Source organism: Apus apus, chromosome 12 (genome assembly GCF_020740795.1).
Source record: "Apus apus isolate bApuApu2 chromosome 12, bApuApu2.pri.cur, whole genome shotgun sequence".
NCBI classification, from domain to species: Eukaryota; Metazoa; Chordata; class Aves; order Apodiformes; family Apodidae; genus Apus; species Apus apus.
Genome location: NC_067293.1, coordinates 3,385,614 through 3,405,107, shown reverse-complemented (window position 1 = coordinate 3,405,107; position 19,494 = coordinate 3,385,614). Strand labels below are relative to the sequence as shown.

At 50.6% G+C, this 19,494-nt stretch overlaps 1 protein-coding gene across 3 annotated transcripts in view; it reads left to right on the top strand.

The window, feature by feature from the left end:
• The first annotated feature begins 1,161 nt into the window (after positions 1-1,161).
• The window catches only part of DOCK11 (dedicator of cytokinesis 11), a 78,435-nt gene continuing 60,102 nt past the window's right edge, over positions 1,162-19,494 (top strand). For all 3 annotated transcript variants that reach the window (XM_051630381.1, XM_051630382.1, XM_051630380.1), the window contains exons 1-4: positions 1,162-1,314; positions 17,976-18,092; positions 18,316-18,405; positions 19,100-19,182. In XM_051630381.1, the coding sequence (XP_051486341.1) occupies positions 1,213-1,314; positions 17,976-18,092; positions 18,316-18,405; positions 19,100-19,182 (392 nt within the window). In that variant the 5' untranslated portion in view covers positions 1,162-1,212. The remainder of the gene's footprint in view (positions 1,315-17,975; positions 18,093-18,315; positions 18,406-19,099; positions 19,183-19,494) is intronic.

Below are 19,494 nucleotides of genomic sequence, written 5' to 3'. Positions count from 1 at the left end.
CCCTCCTCTAACAGATACTTGATAATTAACACTATATGCTCAAATTTCTTTTGCCTCTGGTGTGAAAAAAAAAAAAACACAGAGTGATGTTTAATATGAAATGGTGCCTGCTGCCCCTTCAGTGAACTGCTAAAAAGCAGAACAATAACTGGCTTGCGTGCTTTGGAAGTCACAAATAAGATTTTGAATGGTTTGGTTCATAATAGCTGTATTCATTACCCCCTACAGATTGGCTCTCATAATCTAAACAGTTTCTCTATATGTTGTGTGACTTGCAGCATGCCTGTAATTCCAGTGAGGTCCCTGTAGATAGTATTTAATCAACCATATGGCACAAGATGTGTAAATTCCTTACAAGTATGACTCCACAGCAACTCTTGCAGTTGCTTGCTGTGGAGACAGAGTGTGCAAGAAAAGAAGTAAATTTAAAAGTAAGGCTTTAATGTACAAAACCTGAAGGATCAATTGCTCTCTCTGCATCTACTACCATTGCAAAATCACCATCATGGAAAGCAGTGTATAATGACAGAAAGGACTAGGAATTAACTTCAGGCAGGCAAACGGGTTCATGGCCTCTACAATCAAAGCACTTTCCTATAGCAAACCCTATAGTTTGGAGATGCTCACTGATAAGATCTTGTCCTGCATCCAGCTCAGCCTTACGGGAGCACAGCTTGTACAGCAGGGCCACACCTTGGGCAGAGATGCAGAGAGCACCGGCCCAAACGCCCTGTCTGTCCATCGGATACTGCGCCTCTGAGGCACAGCGTGGTTAGAGATGGCCAGTACCTCCAGCTGGAGGCTTTGGGTGAGCGCTGGGCAAACTGCCGCTGCGTCCCCGGAGCTCCACCAGAGCAGCATCTCCCCGCAGCTCCCTCAGACGAGCATCCCGGCGGAGCAGGCGGGCTGGGTGGCAGCCGCGTTGCCGCCTTGCGGAGCCCGGGCTGCGTGTGCCGGGGCAGGACGGGGAGGGGGAGCGCGGCACCTGCTGGGGGGACAAAGCGGGGCCGGGCCGAGCCGAGCAGGCTCCTCCTTCGCATCCCGGCTCCGCCCGCCCCGGCACGGCCCCGCACATCCCCGGCACGGCCCCGGCGCAGCCCGGCACGGCCCTGCCGGCAGGGAGGCAGGAGCCCGCGGGCGGCTCGGCTCGGCTCGGCTCGGCTCGGCTCGGCTCGGCTGGGGCCTGCAGCGGTCGGCACGGACCATGTCGCCATGTCGGAAGTGAGGAAGTTCACGAAGCGGCTCAGCAAGCCGGGCACGGCCGCCGAGCTGCGGCAGAGCGTCTCGGAGGCGGTGCGCGGCTCCTTCGTCCTGGTGAGCGCGGCGCGGGGGGACCCCCGCTCCGCCCGGCGCGGGGGGCTGCGGGCCCGCTGGAGCAGGGGCAGGGGCAGCGCAGGGAGCAGGAGGAAGGGGCTGGGCGGGGATGGAGCCGCGGCAGAGTTAGGTCGGGGCTGGGCTGGGCTGGGAAGCGGGCGGTCAGGGCGGGGAAGGGCGCGGCTCGGCCGGGCAGGGCTGGGGAAGGGCGGGACGGGGGCAGAATTGTAGCTTTGGGTTCCCCTCCGTGGGCGCCGTGGCCTGGCGTGTCCGCTTGCAGCCCGCTGCCCACCTGCTGCCCCGCCGGGAGGGCGGTGCAGGGATGCGGGGAGCGCAGGAAGCGGCTCTTCCAGCGCCCGGGGTTAGTGGTTGTGGCGTGGGAGCGGGAGCGGGGCAGGATCTGCCGGCGCAGGGAACTGGGCGAGCAGGGAGCGGAGCTCAGCCTGTGCAGGGGCAGCGTAGAACCGGGAAATAAACAGGGCAGGACCGAAGGACAGCCTGGCAAGGTGAGAGGCACGGGCACTGGCGTCAGCCGGGAGTCAGATGTGCCCCAGGAATCACGCTGGAATGTCTGGAGCGAAAGTCACGTGCTTTCTGGGATGCATTTCATCCCCGCGAGTGGGATGCTGCAGCAGGTTGGCTTTGTTGTGCTCTCGGCTGTGCAAACATGAACTCCTGTGCCCTGGGTGGATGCTGGGGGCAGTTCAAAGCTGCCCTGGGCTTTGTTGCATGTATTGCACTGTTTTCCATGGAATTACTCCAGCGTGCAGTCAGCTTTGACCTTGACTTTGATGGAAGGTTAGTCAATGGGATATGCAGAAGGTCCAGTACAAGTTCAGTGGATAATCCATAGTAGTTCTCTGCTGACAGATTTGATGGCCTGGGCTGTTAAATGAATTGAGGGTTTGAAACAGTTCTTTTAAAAACAGAGTTTTCTTGTAAAATTACTGATTTTTATAGCTGAAAAGAAGCCATGGTAATAATCCAGCCTGATTTCCTAGTGTCATGGTTATTGCTTCCTTTGTGCAGCTGTTCAGGGATCCTGATGGGCTTCCATGTGATTTGCCTTCCCTCTTTCATCAACAATACATAGGGACAAATGCTCTGTACAAGCTGATGGAACCTCTCATTAAAAATGAAACTGTTTGTACAGGACCTGAAGAGCTTTGGTATCCTACAGGCAAATGCTTGTTTAGTGCCTGTGCCAGGTGCCTTCTGTCAGAGAGGGAAGGGTGGGCCTGCAGATGAAAATAAAACTCTTACATCAACCCAAAGGATCTAGTAGAGTCCATCAGCAGCCCCTCTCTTCCTGATCCTCTCTAGGGTTTCACTGCCCACATCATCCCTGCCAGTTCTCTCTTTCTCACAGGCAGGTCCCCCAGAGCTGCTCTGCTGCTTCCTGTGTTTGCAGCCAAGTGCCAGAGGAGGGTGAGGGCAGGTGTCTCTGGTTCCTAGGTCTTGGCAGAGTTTCCTGCTTTCAACAGTTCAGCAGTAAGGGATAAATCCTAGCACTTCTACATTACTAGGAAGAGGCATAAGACACTGCAGTGTTCAGGGAGCAGGGAAGGAGATGGCATAAGCTTGTAGGATTGTCTCAGAAGGTGCTTTGGATGCCCTCAGTGATGAAAGATGAGGTGTGTGCTCCTCAGGTAGCTCTGAGGGAAAGGTGGTTCCTCTCCATCCACCAGATCATCAAGGAAGGGATGTCAATATGCTGGTATGCTGTCTGTTGGGAGGGTGGAGAGGATATACTGGGAAACAATGGTGGGGAGTGGTGAAGAGGGGGAGACTGAAAAGCCATAGTTTCTGGTTCTTCTCCCAAGGTGAGGTTCAGCCTTGGCACTGATGAGATGGGCACCTGCAGAGCATGGTGTGAGCACATCCCCCCACCTGCCCCCTTCTTGCCACTAGCAGAGTGGGGAAGGACAAGGGCCCCAGCATCAGGTGTGCTGCAGGCTGGAGTCCCAGCTCTGCCTCAACCCACACGGTGCTGAGCTCTCTGGTGCCCCTGGTACGTGAGGAGCAGGGGCTGGTGCTTGGTAAGTGGATGGAGCAAGTTGTGTGGTGCAGTGTGCCCTGGAATACTGGGGTGCCAGGGGCTGGCTCTTTCTGGCAGCCTGAAGCAGCCTGGAGTCACACCAGTGACCTTGATTTGCAGGATCCTGTCTCCTCCCTGCGGTCCAGACACAGCAGGGTATGTTAAGTCAGTAAGAGCAAGCTGAGTAGTTTAATATTCCCCAAAACCCTGGGGACAGCCTGGCTGTCCTTCAGTGATCCTGTCAGGTACCTTGTTGGCCACTTGCCTTGGGGCAATCACAGCTGAGCCCACAGGGATCTGTGGTGGTGACTGTGGATGAGGTGAAGGGGTGGGGAGCAGAGTTGGTGCTGCCTGTACCAGAGCACACAACTTCAACCACAAGAGGAATGGGCACCCAGGGATAAAAGATGAGGTGTGTGAGGCTCTTCCAATGTGTAGATTGAGTTTGGTATTTGGGGCATTCAGGGCACCCCCTTGAGACAGGGAACTGTCTGAAGTGAGGAGCCATTTGTAGCCAGTGAATGATATAATAGCAAATGAAAAAGCCTCAGTGACGAAAGCTTTTATTGTCATGGAAGCGGTCAGCTTGTGTGGAGCCACAGTTTGTGTGTTAAAGGAGACTCATCTCCAGCCAGGAGAGCTGTGCTGCTGCCTGGCCAGCCTGAGCAGGCATGATGCGTGGTCTGATGCAGCTCCCAAAGTCCTGCAGGTGCAGTGAAGCTCATGGTATGTTGTTGTGGTTCCTGATTTTCAGTGTATGCTCACTGAGCACCAGGAGAATATTTACATTTCTCTTTGGTGCTCGAAGGTGGAGTGAAGTTGGTGGGAGCTTGGTGGGTGACTTCTGGCAGAGCATTGCTCTTTTGTACCTGTGGAAGAGGAGTGCTGGATCTGATGGGGGTCAGACAGCAGCAGCAAAGGGAGGCTGTCCCTTTCCAAGGTATCCTGGAGTACCTGTGTCCCCCCCACTGCCCTTTGGACCAGCTGCTAGGATGCAGCCAGTGCTCTTCCTCTCATGGGGTCAGTGCAGCTGTAATCCCAAGCTGTAGCAGCAGAAGTGTAGGCTGTGATGGGGAGCTCAGTGGCTCCTTGTGGGTGGGGAAGGATGAAGTGCAGCTTTCACCTGGGGCTCTTTTGTTTCCTTTTGCTGCACTGGTGTTCCCAGCATCCCAGCCATCATTCTGGCCTGGCATCATATTCACTAACAGGTTGTGTAAGGGAGATGTTGGAGAGGAAAAGAGAGTTCAGCAGGAATCCCTGGAAAGCAGCACAGCCTGCAGAGCGGATAGACAAGGTGGGTGGCAACCCTGGTTCTCTGGGCAGCCTTTTCTTCTGCAAAGCCATAGGGCAGATTGTATCAATGTCAGCTTTGAATGGTCCCTGAGGTGTGCTACTGGTTAGGACTCAGTGGATGGGGTTTTGGCAGACAAACAGGGTTCATGTTAAATAGACAAATGTAGCAAAAGCACAAAGTTGGCGGGTGGGATAAATGACACGATAAAAGATGAAGAAAAATTTAAAGATTTGGCTAGAGAGGAGCAGTCAAAACCCAAGTATGATAATTAAAACCATTCTTTACCAAGAGATTACCTGCAGCTTTTTAACTTTGGAACACCAAAGGTAAAATATGGTGTCAAAAGTGCAATTGTAGAGCCAGAGTACAAAGTGCAGGTGATAAGTGGGAGCAAGACATCTAGGCTAGACCTCAAGGAGAGTAGCCAGGGACCTTTGGCAGTGGAGAGACATGGGTGATCTTCTCTCAGACCTTCAGTGCAATCTCCCTCATCCTCTCCGTGTTCAGGTTGTTGCTGAGCATGAAGGGGAAAGTGATGTGGCAAGGTAGGAGAAACCTGCACGGAGGTGCTGGTGGACATGGGACCAGGGCAGCTGTGGCTCTTGTGGCACTGCCAGGAAAATAACAAAGGAAAATAACCTTCTGTCTCAGGACCCAAATGAGTTGCACATGGTCACTTGTTTCCCTGCATGCATGTAAGGCCAGGGCAGAGCCAGAGCTTTCCTGTGCCTCCCCTCTCTCCTTGGGAGTGTTATGCTCAGCAGAGGCTGGGCCCCTGCAAGGAGAGGGCTGTGTCTCAAGCCAGTTGCAAGTTTTCCAAAGGTGTCATTCACTGCTTTGTGACAGAGAAATAAAACGTGTGGGAGACATGAGATCAGAGAAACAAGCGCTTGACAAAACCCAGACAATCCATTTTCCCACAGTGCTGCCAAAACTAGTCATCTGGTGGCAATTTTAAGTCTCCCACAATTACCCTGATTTTCTTTAGATCGTTTCTATACAGATTAACTGAAGATATGTTCACTGCTTTGCCTGGGAGGTCTACAAAGGATGCAAGCCCAGAGCATCTTAGCTGAGCAGGAGGAGCTGCAAAGGCTTTGCCCGTTTTGAGTGTCAACCAGCCCAGTGGTGCATCCCCAGGCACCCCAGGGTGCAGCTTGGTGGCACCCAGGCACACCCACAGCTCTTGGCCATGCATCTGCCAGCACATGAACTCCCAGCAATTGCAAAGTGGGAAAGCCTCTGCATGCCATTAACTGCATCAGTTCTTGCCACACGGAGGGATGTAAACTGAGTGTCTGTTCTCCTGTGTTTCCTGGTGCTCCCTGGAGCCTCCCTGTGAGGCAGTGGGCAGCCTGCCGAGAGAAGATGGATTTTGTTTGATCCTGGCTGGGCTGGGCTTGTATGGGTGGCTCAGTTTCAGTCAGATGCAAAATAGGAGATGAAAAGCTCCTTAACTGTGATATTAAGAAGGTTTTGATGGAGGCAAAAAGGCATTTTGTTATTTCTGTGGTTTATTTCGGCTTAAGCGATATTATTAGTGTCAGAATTTATACTCTTGTAGAGGAAATCAGCTTTCTGCATAGAATCCTCTTTGAATAAGCTAAATTCGCTTTGATCAGTAGGAGAAATGTTTATATGCAGCATTTGTAGTGATTCTAGTACTCGAGAGAGACAGAATATATGCACGTTCCCCCTCGGGTGCAGTCAGAACGCTGTGCTTGCATCATTTAAGTAGAAAAAGAGATGTAGATAAGACATGGGAGGATATTCTGCCCCTGTGTCCGTGGGTGGGAGCTCTGCTGCTGTTCAGCCAGGGCAGGTTTTGCCCACTGTGGCAAGGTGCCTCCAGCACCTGCCACCGCAGCTCCCTCGGGTGACTTCTGTGGAGGTGCTTATGGAGAGATTATTGCTCACAGGGGCTTATTCAAGAAAACACTTAAACACATTCTTAAAATTAATCACGTGCTTTCCTGAACTGGGGCTCGTGTGCTGTGAGGGTTTGGACTTTGCTCAGTGCTGGCTGGGTGCTGTGGCCCTGGGCAGCCTGTGCTGTGGTCATGGCTGGGTCTGCTCCTGCCTGGGCACACGCTGGGGGTGCAGTGACTGAGAGGCACAGTTTTAGGGAGAGGAGCAAGGCACCAAGGATGCTGTGCAGCTCTTTGGGTCACTTAGCAGGTCTCCAGCATGTCTCCCACTCCAGAGGAGATGAAGCAGTGCCTTGCTCACCCACACACACCTGTGCACTGAGGAGTAGTGGCTATAGGATGAGCTGTAGTCAACGCATCCATTTTTGAGGTTTTTGAAGGCTACCACAAGCTTTTGATGGGCACTAAATCTTATCCTGCCCAAGGCATCATTTAAATATCTGTCCTCCTGCCCATTATAGGAAAGTTCTAGGAAGAGAGCAAAGCATCCAGCCCCTTACATACGTGTGCATATACATTTTATCACTTTTTGCTAGCCGTGTACCCAGGGTTTTAGCACTTGCTGACCAAGGTTGAGTTGGTTTTGTTCTGTGCCAGTGTCAGGAAAATGCAGGTGTCCCTGCACTGACAGCATCTGCCCTGTCCTGCCACTGTCAATGCAGTGAAATGCCTGGAACAGATGGTTGGTGGTGGTGCCTGCAGCTAATGCCAGCAATGCGGTTGGGGATTTGGTGCACTCAGAATCAGGTGAGGGGTTGGCTCTTGGGTGTTGTTTCAGCCATATCTGGAGATATTTGCAGAGATACACCCCAGGACTAGGAGCATTTGAACCTGGGCTACCTGCTGCAGTGCATATTGGGGCGTCCTTTTGTATATGCAGCTTGGTGGCTCTTCCAGCGTTTCGCTGAGCCCTCTGCACGCTGATTTATTCTCTCTAACGATGCAAAGTTACACAAAGCTTGTGACGTTTCTGTGGCCTGAGAATGCAAGTCACAGTCATGCACAGCAGCTGAACAGCAGTCAGGCTTCAAACACACATGGGCTTTAGCTTCCCTGGTTAATTGGCCTTATTGCTCCTGTTCTGTCCAAGAAAGAAAAGGGTGGGTTTATGTGCCTTTGTGGCCGTTGCTGTCATCTCAGAAATACTGGAGCATGTTTCCCTGCCACCATCTCCCTTCATCTCTTTCATTCTCTTGAAAAGTACAAATCAAAGCTCTCTCCCTTGCTGGTTTCTCCTTCCTTCAGCACAGCCCTGACTTAGCTTTTCCCTGCATCCTGCTGTTTCTCTAATGGGGTCAGGTCTGCTCGTTCCTGACCCCTTTCTCACCCCTCTCTCCTTTCTTGCTGAAATGCAATTTTTTTTCTCTCCCTTATTAGTATCTCCTGTCACAGGGCTGTCCCTGGGGAGTGGCTGCAGCGGGAAGGAGACCCTGCCTGTTGGAGTCCAGAGCACTCCCTGCACCGTCATCCTGCTCCTGGCTTCATGCTGGGTGACATGCCCACCGCAGCCCCCTCTGTCCCCAGGGGGGGACCCTGCACGGGTGCAGCCAGAAAAATGATGCTACCCCTCTGCAGTTAGAGGGCCAGGTCATGTCCATGCCATATGTTGCTCTCTGTAACATCCATAACTGCATTTTGGAAGCGATCAGGAGCCTGGGATGGGGGTTGGATCTGTGCTGCAGTGTCTGTGTGTGGAGCAGGACACATCTCCCAGTAGGTCTGGAGGAAGACACAGCTCAGGATGGCACCTGGCCCTGTGCCTGCCAGGGTTCTGCCAGCCTGCCAAGCCCGTGGCTCTGTGGCTCAGCCCCAGGGGACACTGGATTAGCTGGAGCAGGGACTTGAGGGAAGTGCTATGCCTGCTGGAAAGAAGTAGAGGGCACAGGCAGACAAGAGGTTTGGCAGGAGCTGGGTTTATGGTAGGGTAGGAAAGGCACAGTCAGGAGAAGAGAAAGGAGCCTCCATCACTTGGAAGGGAGATGATGGTGCTGGCTGGGGTGGGCTGGATGTCCACAAGGCTGTTTTTTGGGGAGGCAAACCCAGATGCCAAAAGACAGTTGCTTTCCATGGCAGTTTGGGGGTCCAGGAAAGTTGCATTGAACTCAGAGAGGTTTTCCTTTGTCTTTTCCTGTGTGCCTGGAGAGCCCTGAGCACTCCCTTGGCCCTTTGCATAAGGCATGTATGGCTGTCTTCATCCAGGGCAAACTATGAGGTGCTTCTGTTGACAGCACCATTTTGCCTGTGGGTGGGTTGAAGGGTTGCAGAGCCTGTTGGTGGCAGAGCCCATCCCCAGCCCCTCCTGCATGTGCTGGAGATAAGAGTTGAACCTTGCAGCTGCTGCAGCCTGCACCTGTGTCCGACGCCTGCAGCCCAAAGAGCACAGATGAAGGTTGAGACAAACAACATCCTGGGCTGGTTAAACCACCACTGACATCTTTGGGGGTTGGCTTCACTGCTGGGGCTGTTTGCTCTGTCACTAAGGCAACCTAGAACTGGCTTGCAACTTCCTGCTCTGTTTTTCCCTGCTGTTGCTGTTTGGGCTTGGGCAAGTGGCTTCACCGTTGCCTGGCTCTGCTCCTGCCCCAGCCAAGCCCAGGAGTGTTTTTCCTACTTGCCCTCAGGGACTGACTGTGCAGTTGGCTTGGCCCTGTGTGCAAGTGGTTTCTTGAGTGAAAAACAAGAGTTTTTTAACAGCAGGCAGGAAAGGGAGGAGTTCTGCTTATTAATTACTTGAAGATGTTCTGAAGCTGGCTATTCTGGAACTGCAGGCTAAATATAAAACTGATGCTACATAAATAAATGATGAAATACCAGTGACATCTGAAAAGCACTTTGGGATGCTCCAGTTAAGAACTTACATAAATAACATGTATTATTGTCATTGTAATTACTATTTTCCTTTTTTAGCAGGCCTGTGCTTACGGAATGTTTTGAGAAGTCATATATGGCAGGAATTCACCTGTCCCATAGAAACCAGTACCCTTTTGCTAATTTCTATTAAGGCTATTGTTTTCATAGGAGAAAATCAAAGCTGGGCCATGTTTTCCTATCTGTCATGCTCTGCCACAGATGCTCAGCTGGATGCAGATGCAGATCTGCTGATCCCTCCCTCCGCTCCTTGTTCAGAAGGGCTGGATTTGAGCCAGGATGTACCTGTGTGGGCAGGGACACGTGGGGCTTCAGGTGTTGTGTCTGGGGGCTGGAGATGCAGTGGCAGTTTGTACTGAGCTGTCATTGCTGTCTCTCACACAGAAGCACTCGGGGCTACTGAGGAAGGTCAGGACACCAGGGACAGAGGTACTGAAAACAATCTCACATTCTTGCCCTCATTCACTGCCCTGTGCAGGAGCAGTGCTGGATCCCATCAAGGGGGGGGATCCCTGTGCTGAAGGAGATGGGCCATGCCCCCAGTTACCCACTTACCACTCACCTCCAAGGATGCTTTTCCTATGGACTCTGCACTTGTTCAGGGTGTTGGATCCAGAGGTGATGTGTGAAGGTGAGGGGCAGGGGGCTGGAGAGGCAGCACTGCCTCGCAGGGCAGGGGTGCTCACAGGTCGGCTGTGAACTCTGCTTCAGTGCCTGCAGCTTCTTTCTGACTGCTCTTTCCTGTGCTCAAGTGATTATGCAAGAATCTCAAGCTTTCAGGAAAAAAACAGCCCTCCTGGCCCTCGTAGTGGCTGCATAACTAAGTTTCAAAATGTGTTCTAAAGGCTCTGAAGTGTGGAGTCCACTTCTAAATAAGTGGAAGGGAAATGAAGAGCCCTATGCTGATTATCCTGACTTCCTGTAATTCCTAAGCCAGTCTGAGGATGTTCCAAGGCCTGAATAAATTTCATTTGCCAGGCCTAAGCAGTAGTGACAGGTAGATGTGTGTCTCTACACTGTCATCAACTTTCTGACTGTCTCTTCAAGCTTTCTCCAAGCTGGTGTCTCGCACTGATGCTGTGCTGCTCTCAGAGAAGTGCCAGTAACTGCAACCACTTGTTTGGTCACTAGAGAAATGGGCATTAGGTTGAAAAAGGAGACATCCCAGTTAGAAAATACCCAGAAGCCATTCTGCCCTTTGTAGTGCTCAGATGAGGTTCTGCTGCCACCCGGGGCCACCAGTGCAGGAGGTGAGAGGTGTGGGTCCCTGAGATGCGTTTGCGCAGGAGTCGAGCAGGGTGGAGGGAAGCACAGGAGAGGGGGAGGCTTTTGCTCTGCACTTTCAGATGGAAACTGTGAGTCATTTCCACTGCAACCGTTTTCTTCCAGAGTGCCAGGACTGTGCACCCATCCTCCCCTTCCCTGCTGCGTGGCTTTTTACTTCTCTGAGAGCTCCTGTCAGACGCAGCCATCTCCGTTTCACGCAGAGCAGGGCGACAGAGGGGTACACCAGCCTTCAGCTAGAAAAACATTGGTTTCCAGGATGTAGGGCACTTACTGCAAGGGGGAAAAGGAAGTGCTGGGGTAGTGTGCCCAGGCATCACCTAAGGAGGGAGGATGTGTTTGCTGCTGGGAAAGGAGAGCCCGGGGGGGGCTGGTGTGCCACAGATCTGCTCCTGTGTGTTGGCTTGGTCTGTGCAAGCCTGTGTCCTGCTTTCCTCTTTCTGCTCTGGGCCACAGAGCATCCGTGTGCTATGAGCATCTGTGGAAGACTGCTGGCAGCTCCATGCTGGGATGCAGGACCTGGGTGAGCAGGGAGGGAGGACGGGGCCGGGCAGCCTGCGGCAGGCAGTGCGTGCGGGGCAGGCCCCGCCAGCGCCGCGTTGGGTTCTCGGGAGTGGTGCAGTTTCGGAGGTGGCTCTGGGACTTGTTGGCACCTGATCTCTCCCTCAGGCCCCTTCTCCTCACCTCGTCCTTCTTCCCTTCCTCCAATGGGGCTCAACCCTCTTGTCTGCAGTACGTACTGGCTCTGCCATCCCCTCTTGGCCTCCCTGTCCCCATCCTGTGCCTCTCACAGCCCAGCCCTGCTTTCTGTGCTGTCACCTCTGTGCTCACCTGCCTTCAGCCTGGTCCTGTCCTCAGGTGAGCAAAACCCACATTCCCCATCCCTGCTTCACCTTGGATCAGCTCCTGACACCCTCCCCCCTCCCTTCTCCCCCTGCACCTCCTTGGGAGTCTTTCCTCCCCTGTCGTTTCACAAAGTGCCCCGTGGATTTGTGTGTCCATCCTGCAGCCCGTTCCTCTCCCCTGTCCCGCCTGTGCTCTGAAGCTCAGTGTTTTTGTGCCTTCAGCACAGCCAGGATTCCTGTCTTTTGGGCATTCCTCTGGTGTTTTTAAACTTCCTTCTCTCTGAACAGTGTAAAAGATACTTTCTGGCTTGCTCACACCCAGCTTTATTGACTTATTTTTCATCCTTGTGGTTTTACCGTAGCCCATCTCTGTGCATCTTGCTCTGGGCCCTGCTCTGACATCCAGCTGAGTGCTGGGTTCTCAGCAGGCGTGTGGGCACAAGCTCCCCATCAACTGGGGAGACCTGCTTCACTGCCTCCCTTCTGATTCCCTGCCAAAATGTGGCTTTGCTGAGGAGCCCACAAACCTCTTGTCAGCAGCAAGGCTGCATCGTGTTGTGCCTGCTGGCTCACGCTGTCTCCCAGTTTGCCCTTCCTCCCCCATTTCTGTTTCCACCTCTTCCCTTCCTCCTGTGCTTTTTGAATGCAAAGTCTTCAGGGTGCAGACTTTTTTCTGGCTTTGCACAAGGTTATGGCAGTTCTAGGTGTTGGATAACCACGCTCAGGGTTTCTCACTCCTCATTGCTTTTTCTTATGTCCACGTTCCTGAAATGATGAATTATGTGTTAATCTCAGCTTTTTAAGATGAAGCTCTGTAGCCTTCCTGCAAGCTTGAGCTAGAGCATGGAAATGGGATTAGACAGTGGGGCAGGAAAAGTGAGGAGTCACAAATGTGCTATTAAAAAAACAAATAAAAAGCTCTTAAAGACTACAGAATTTGAGAGAGCCATGACCTGAGATCTTTGAATCTGTCTTTGGAAAATCTTTTCTATGGATAGAAATTCCTCAGTACCATGTGCCCATACAGGTTGCCAAGTGAATTTTTTCAGTTCCCATTTAAATTCTTCCATGTACTGTCAAGTTTCATGAGCAAAATTAAAACAAAACAAACAAAAACAAAACAATAAAAAAACGGGGAGTTGTTTTTGCTGCCTTTGAGATATCCTCACTTTCCAGATTGTGCACTGCAGTGGGAAGTGATCCCTCACTGCCCTGGGCTGTTGCCAGTCTCAGAAGATTGACTCCAATTTTCTCTGTATTTCACCTACTTGTCCCTTTGGGATTTGTTCTAAAATTTGGCATTGCCAGGCTTTCCACATGAGCACGTTACAGGGTTGCAACAGATGAGGCAGTAAATAGGCTGTAAAACACTCGTTAAGTTTTGGACAACAGTTTTACATCCTGAAACAACACATTTATACTACCTGTGGTCCGAGCTATTTCCTCTTCTCCTTTTAGCTACTCTAAAGAACCATCACTTCTAATATCTGGATCACTGGTGGGGAAGTGAAAGTTAAGAGCAGAGCAGCTCGTGTGCTGGGGCGTGGGTGGCTGGGCTTGGCTTCCACCCTGGGGCTCATGTTAAGGCAAGAGCATGAGCTCATTGGTTCAAGTGAAGCCAAACCAGCTGGGTTTGCCCTTTTTCTTCTCTGGATGTTGTTTAAAATAGCCTGAAAGATTGAAAATGCAAAAGCTGTTCTGATAATTTTCCTTTGGCGGCTGTTTTCAAAAAATCCTCAAATGAAAACATTTTTCCTTCACTTCATGTACATTCACATCAGTTGGATTGTACCTGCTGTAGTTCTGGGAAGAAATGATCTCAAAAAAACCATTAGTAACAATAATAAAAACACCAACATGTTTATATGATAAACAAATGCAGAACACTTAAAAGACAGGTGGGTACTGTTTTTCAGGCAATAGAAGTTTAAAACAGAAATGTCCTTTCCTCCACTTCCCCGTATGAGTATCTCCAGCTTTCATTATGAGCCCTTCCTGATAGAGCAAAAATAAGGATTATTTTTAAGCTTTACAAATGGATACAGAAAGGTGACCACTTAATCTGACTTCTTAAGATTCCCCCCTCTTGGTTAATGGGTAACTCCCGTGCTAAACCTTTCCTTCAGACTTTCTCTGGTGGTTTCTGTCCCATGGGGGTTTGTGCTCAGGCTGATGGGGCTGGAGGACCAGCAGGGGACTGAGGATGAGGACCTTTACTTGGGGTTTTCCTCGTGCCAGGCTCTTTGTGCTCGGCCAAAGGCAGAGCCTTGCGTTGGTGTTTGTGGGTGTGTTTCTGTTGAAGTAGCTTCATTGAATTTCCTGTTAAAATGCCAGCCAACTTGCTTGCTGGTGGAGAGTCAGTACTCTGATAGATAGGCTGTTGTTTCCTCTGTGCTGTTGTCCAAGCAGAGCCTCGTGACCCAGCCTGGGTGAGGGCTTGAGCACAGCAGACCACCCTCTTCCTCCTGCTCTGCACGGCCCTGTGCTTAGGGAGCAGATGTCTTGGGGCAGAAGCAGAAGGACAGAGAGAGCAATGTCAATTTGAGAACAGGCTGGTGTGTGGGGCTTGAACCAGTGGGGTTTTTTGAGAGGTGACTGGGCTCATCTGGGAGGGTGCACTGCTCTCCTCTTATCTTTTGATTTAAATTGTGCGTTCTTGTGTTTTTCCACGATGAGGTCTTTCCCCCAGGTCTTGATTTTCATGCGTGTGCCAGGCTGTGGGCTGGGAGCTGCTGCTGGGTGTGCTTGGGGAGCTGCAACATGGAGGCCATGGGAGAAGGCAGCTCACCCCAACCTGCCCACTCTGCTGTTGCCCAAGAGGTCAGAGGAACCTGAGGAGCATCATGGTGCACCCATCTGCCTGCCTTGGGTGCAGACCTGCTGCATTCCTGCAGGAGAACAGGGTTGCTTTGGCAGCACTGCATGGGTTTTTTTCCTACAGAAATGGGTTGATTTTGTTTCTGGACTGGCAGCATTTCTTTGTACTTGGCTATTGGCTTTTCCTGTGGAGGAATTTGTGGTTTCTGAGACACTAATTGCTTTAGTGTAACAGTTTTTCCTCTGCTTTCATAATGACTTGGTGGGTGCCATCTGCTGTTGTGACAGCCCTGAGCAGGGCAAGGATGAGCCCTGGGTGCCAGGAGGTGTGTCCTTTAACCAAGGTCCTCAGAAGGTCTGAGACTTTGATTTTCAGGGCTTAAAGCTTGACCTCCAGCCCTGGTGGGACACTGGGCACTAGGGTGGGCCAAAGAGCAATAAATATTCATGATGGCTCTCTCCTTACTCCACAGGTGTGCTTTCAGAGGCAGCAGCATGCCTGGCCCTGCTGGGCAGCCAGCACAGTTTGGGATGGACAGAGGAGTCTGTGTCTCCTTGATGGCAGGCAGGGGACAGGCCACATCCTTTCCTGAGCAGCAAACAGCTTGACCAACATCTTTTGTTCAATATCACTAAAACCACAAGAGCGGAAGGGCTGTAGTGAGTTACTTTAAGGAGCTTTTTCAGTGCTGTAAGGGTGTTGAAGCCTCTCATGTGAAGATGTGGGATCCTTTTCAGTCCTTACCCTTTAATTGTCATCAAATCTCACAAGGGTCACTGCCAGGACTTTGTCTTGCTGCTCATCAGAGATGTTGAAGGTAGACAAAAAATGTTATAAAAACCCCAAGTTTTAAAAAGAACAACTTTAGAAACAGGGTCCCAGTTTCAGAACTGGGTTGCAAAATAAAAAAGGACTAAAAATACTGTGTGTTCAGAAGGTCTGAGTTCTGGGCACCCAAAGCCACTATTTAATGTCACAGTGATTTGAAAGGCTCTTACAGGGAATCTAATTTACTGTTACAGCTGCTGGCAGGGTGAGGTGAGATGGGAAGCTGGTGTAAACCAAGCTGGGGCTCTTGGAGCTGCTTTAACCATCTTGCACTGCTGAGTTTTGCTGGGATTGCTGTGGTGAATCAGGCAGGGTGGCAGAGAGATGGACCCCTGGTCTGTTGAGTCCTGCCTGGCCTGGTGGGGTGGCCAAGCTCTGGGGACACCTGGCCCCAGACCTGCAAATGGGAGAGCAGCTTGTGAAGGTCCTGTTAATTCAAATTAATTTGCAAAGCTTGGCAGATTTTCAGAGCACACAATGTTACCCTGAAGTAAGACCAGTGTTTCAGATGATTAACCAAATTCAATTAAGCAATTAAAGAGCACAAGACTGAGAGAAAATTATTTCCTTTCTCCATCTACCTGTTGGGTTTTTGGGACTCCTGTTTTTCAGATGGCCTTGCATTTCTGAAATGCTGCAGGGAAGAGCTTTCATCTCAGTTTTGCTTTCTGAAAGTATTAAAAGCTCACCCGTCATGCACCTGGGACAGAGGAATTGCCTCTGCTCAGTGGGGCTGGTCCTTTGGGTGACAGAAGCCAGAGGCTTTGCTGCTCCAGCCCTGGTCTGCTACAGACCCTAGTTTTTAATTTATTTATTTTTAACCATGTACCAGATTATGGCTAAAAAGGAAAAACATTTTTCTCTGCACTTCTCTGATTTTATTTTTTTTAAGGCCTGCTCTGATAGGGGCGTTGGACTCAATGATCTTCGGAGGTCCCTTCCGACCCCTAACATCCTGTGACTCTGTGATTTTTAAAGGTGGTGGTGTATGAATCAGAATGGTTTGGGTTGGAAGGGATCATGCAGTTCCAGCCCCCTGCATGGGCAGGGACACCTCCCACCAGCCCAGGTTGCTCCAAGCCCCATCCAACCTGCCCTTCAACACTGCCAGGGATGGGGCAGCCACAGCCTCCCTGGGAGAGGGATAGCACCATGCAAAGATTTTCTGCAACATTTCAGAAAAAGATGAAAACAAGATTAAAATATAACCATCCCCAGACAGCTCCCACCTGGGACTGTTACTACCTTTCCGAAGTCCCAGCCCCACTTCAACACAGGGGATCCTCAGCTATCATTAAAGCAAAATCCTGGCTTGCATTTGCTTGAAGACATTACTTAGTGCATCCCAGACCCCCAGGAGCCAAAGGCACAGGACAGAAACCCTTTGGCTAGGATTGTTTTTGGAAGAGCATTGTTGATTTCATGGCTGATCTCACATGTCACAGGCAATATTGAGCTGTTTGGATGCTGGGTGGTGGTGTGACTGTTTATCCCATATAAGACTGTTATATGGTGCTGAGCTCTTGATCCTCATTTTCTCAGGCTGCAGGTTTTGCTGTCTCCAGTGAGAGACCTTGTACCTTGATTTCATTTTTAACTCAGGGAGCAGGCAATGTGAGTAGTTCATCCTGGCAAAACCATTTAGCTGGGGGTGAAGTTTGCTGCTGATAGGGAAGCATCTCATGTTCCTCTTCCAAGGGTGGAGAGCCTAAAGACAAATCATCCTGGCATCACGTGGCTGCTGGAGGAGTTTCATAAACACTGTCCAGGGCATGGCCAGGCATCTAGATTTTGGTCACGATTCAAAATAAGGCAGAGCTGATGCATCCAAATTTGCTTCCCCTTTTATTATGACTCTTCACATACAGAGTCATGGATTTGCTTTTGACATAAAGTTTAATTTTCACAGCTGCAGTGCTAAGTGCCCAACTCTTGCTCATGAAATCCCAAGTGTAGGGCTGGGCATCTGGGATTCCACTTTCTTGCTTCATAGGTTTGTGTTTTTATCCCACATTTTTAAGTTCTGTTTTCTGGACATGTGACACAGACAGAAGTACTGCTCTAGTTAATGTAATGATGTTCTCCTAATAGTTTTTACTCGTGACTCCAGGGATTTTGAAGAAGTTCCTCTGGCTTCCTGAAAATGTGTGAGCAAAAGCAGGGCCCAGGTTTTTCCAGCCTTTGGCTGTGGCTGAGGTGTGACTTACGGAGTCAGCTTTCCTGCCTTTCCAGAGGGATGCTGCTCTTTCTTCCCTGGGACAAGATTCCTGCTCTGGAGGCTGTAGCATATGCTTTGCTCCCATCTCCAGTGGCACGTTTCCAGAGAGAGCACAGCTCTCATCAGCTCCTCAGCAAAACCAGCTTTGAGCTGAGTGGATCTGGTGTAGGAGCCATGTTTCTTTGGAGCTGTACAGATGAGCTGCTCATCCATACACTGAAGCTTGCAGCTGTTAAAGCTGTGGTCTGTCCAGAAGGATTTCTTGCTCCATTAGGAAATGAGAGGCTGTGCTTGGAGGAGAGCAGCACAGTGCTTCATTTCTTCCCGGAGCTTATTACCAGGCACAAATAACTTAACCCCTTGTTTCCCTCTCTGCAAAACATGCACATTGGTGGTTACTTGCCCCACATGATTGCTGAATTAGCGAGCAGTCCGTGGGTAACACAGTTTGAAATTGTCAGGCTAAATGAAGCGCAAGGTGTTAGTTACTGGTTTTTTATACAGATATGTAAATGTTATCATCTTCTGTTTTTCCTGCAGGAAAAAACCAAAGTGGTTGAACCTTTGGACTATGAGAACGTGATCCTTCAACGCAAAGTTCAGATCTACAGTGATCCCCTCCGGGACCTGCTGCTATTTCCAATTGAAGATGTATCTGTGAGTTTGCCCAGGCTATTTCTCATGTTTGAGGTTCTCTCAACTCCAGTCCTACTTATTTACCTTGGAAAATGTCCACTGTTAACCACATGTTGATTTTGGCTGTGTTACTGACACATGAAACCAAAATGACCCACTCGTGATTTGGGCCCACTGTGTTTATTTAAAGGAAGTATCAAGCCCTAGAATTGGCACTGAAACCATGATCTCCTTTTCCCTCCAGATCTCAGTCATCAGTCGGCAGAGAAGGACTGTCCAGTCTACGGTGCCAGAAGATGCTCTGAAGAAAGCTCAGAGTCTTTTTGTCAAAGAGGTAGGGGCAGAAGTCCACTCAATGTGCTCCCTTAGGCAAGATGTTCTGCTGCAGCTCCTGGGCTGTGAGGTTGCAGATCACTTAGTTTTTCCTGTGTTGGAAATGCTCGTCACTGGCAGACAGGTCACACGAGATAGTTCCAAATGTCCCTCTTGTGTGGTGCTTCTTTCCAGTAGGTTTTGTACACAGCACACCAGGCCCGTGGCTTTGCACTGCCTGTCTGAGCTGCAGGGTGTGCAGCAGGGCAGGGTGGGCTCCCTGGAGCATCCCTAGCACCATGGGTTTGTTCTGTGAAGTGCCACTTTCCAGGATCATTCCCTCCAAGTGCAGGGAAAGTAAATGCCAAGTGATAGTCGATGTCCAGTTAGAGGTACTACAGTTCTGAGAGCAGAAAATTGGTGCTTTCTGGGCAGCAGTCCCATTCCAAATCACTGCTCCTTTTTTAAAGCCTTGGAGCGATGAAAATACAAAATGAGTAGCTGTGTGGCAGGCCAGATGCTGTGTGATTTTTGTCTCTGTGCTGGAAATGTTCCTTATGGAGTTCTGTAGTGCAATGCAAAACAAGTGAAGCAGCTTGTTCAGACCCTTTCCACTCTGTGCTTGCTTCACCCAGCAGCCTGGAACCTTTCAGACTTGTGCATGGTTTTGTTTTGCTTGGTGTAGCTTTCAAAGAGCTGTATTGTTTTCCTTTCAGTGCATTAAAACCTACAGCTCAGACTGGCACGTGGTAAACTACAAATATGAGGAATACTCAGGAGACTTTCGGATGTTGCCATGGTAAGTGTTGTGCTCCCTTGGAATGCTAATTGCATGGTCACAGGATGGGGGTTTTGGTCAGGCTTAGGAGGAACCAGTCTGCCCTTTTTCCTGATGCCTGTCCCACCAGCAGCCTCCCCTCCAGAGGTATGTCACTCTGAAGGTTAGAGAGCCAGAGGTTGGTGGTATCACATTGGTATCACTCTGCTGTGGCAGGGAGATGGTGGCAGTATTGCCACCATGGGTCCTTACTTCACATCCCACCCACCAGCATGCAAACAGCCCCCTCCATCTAGGATGAGGATGGACTACAATCTGGGCACATGGCAGGAT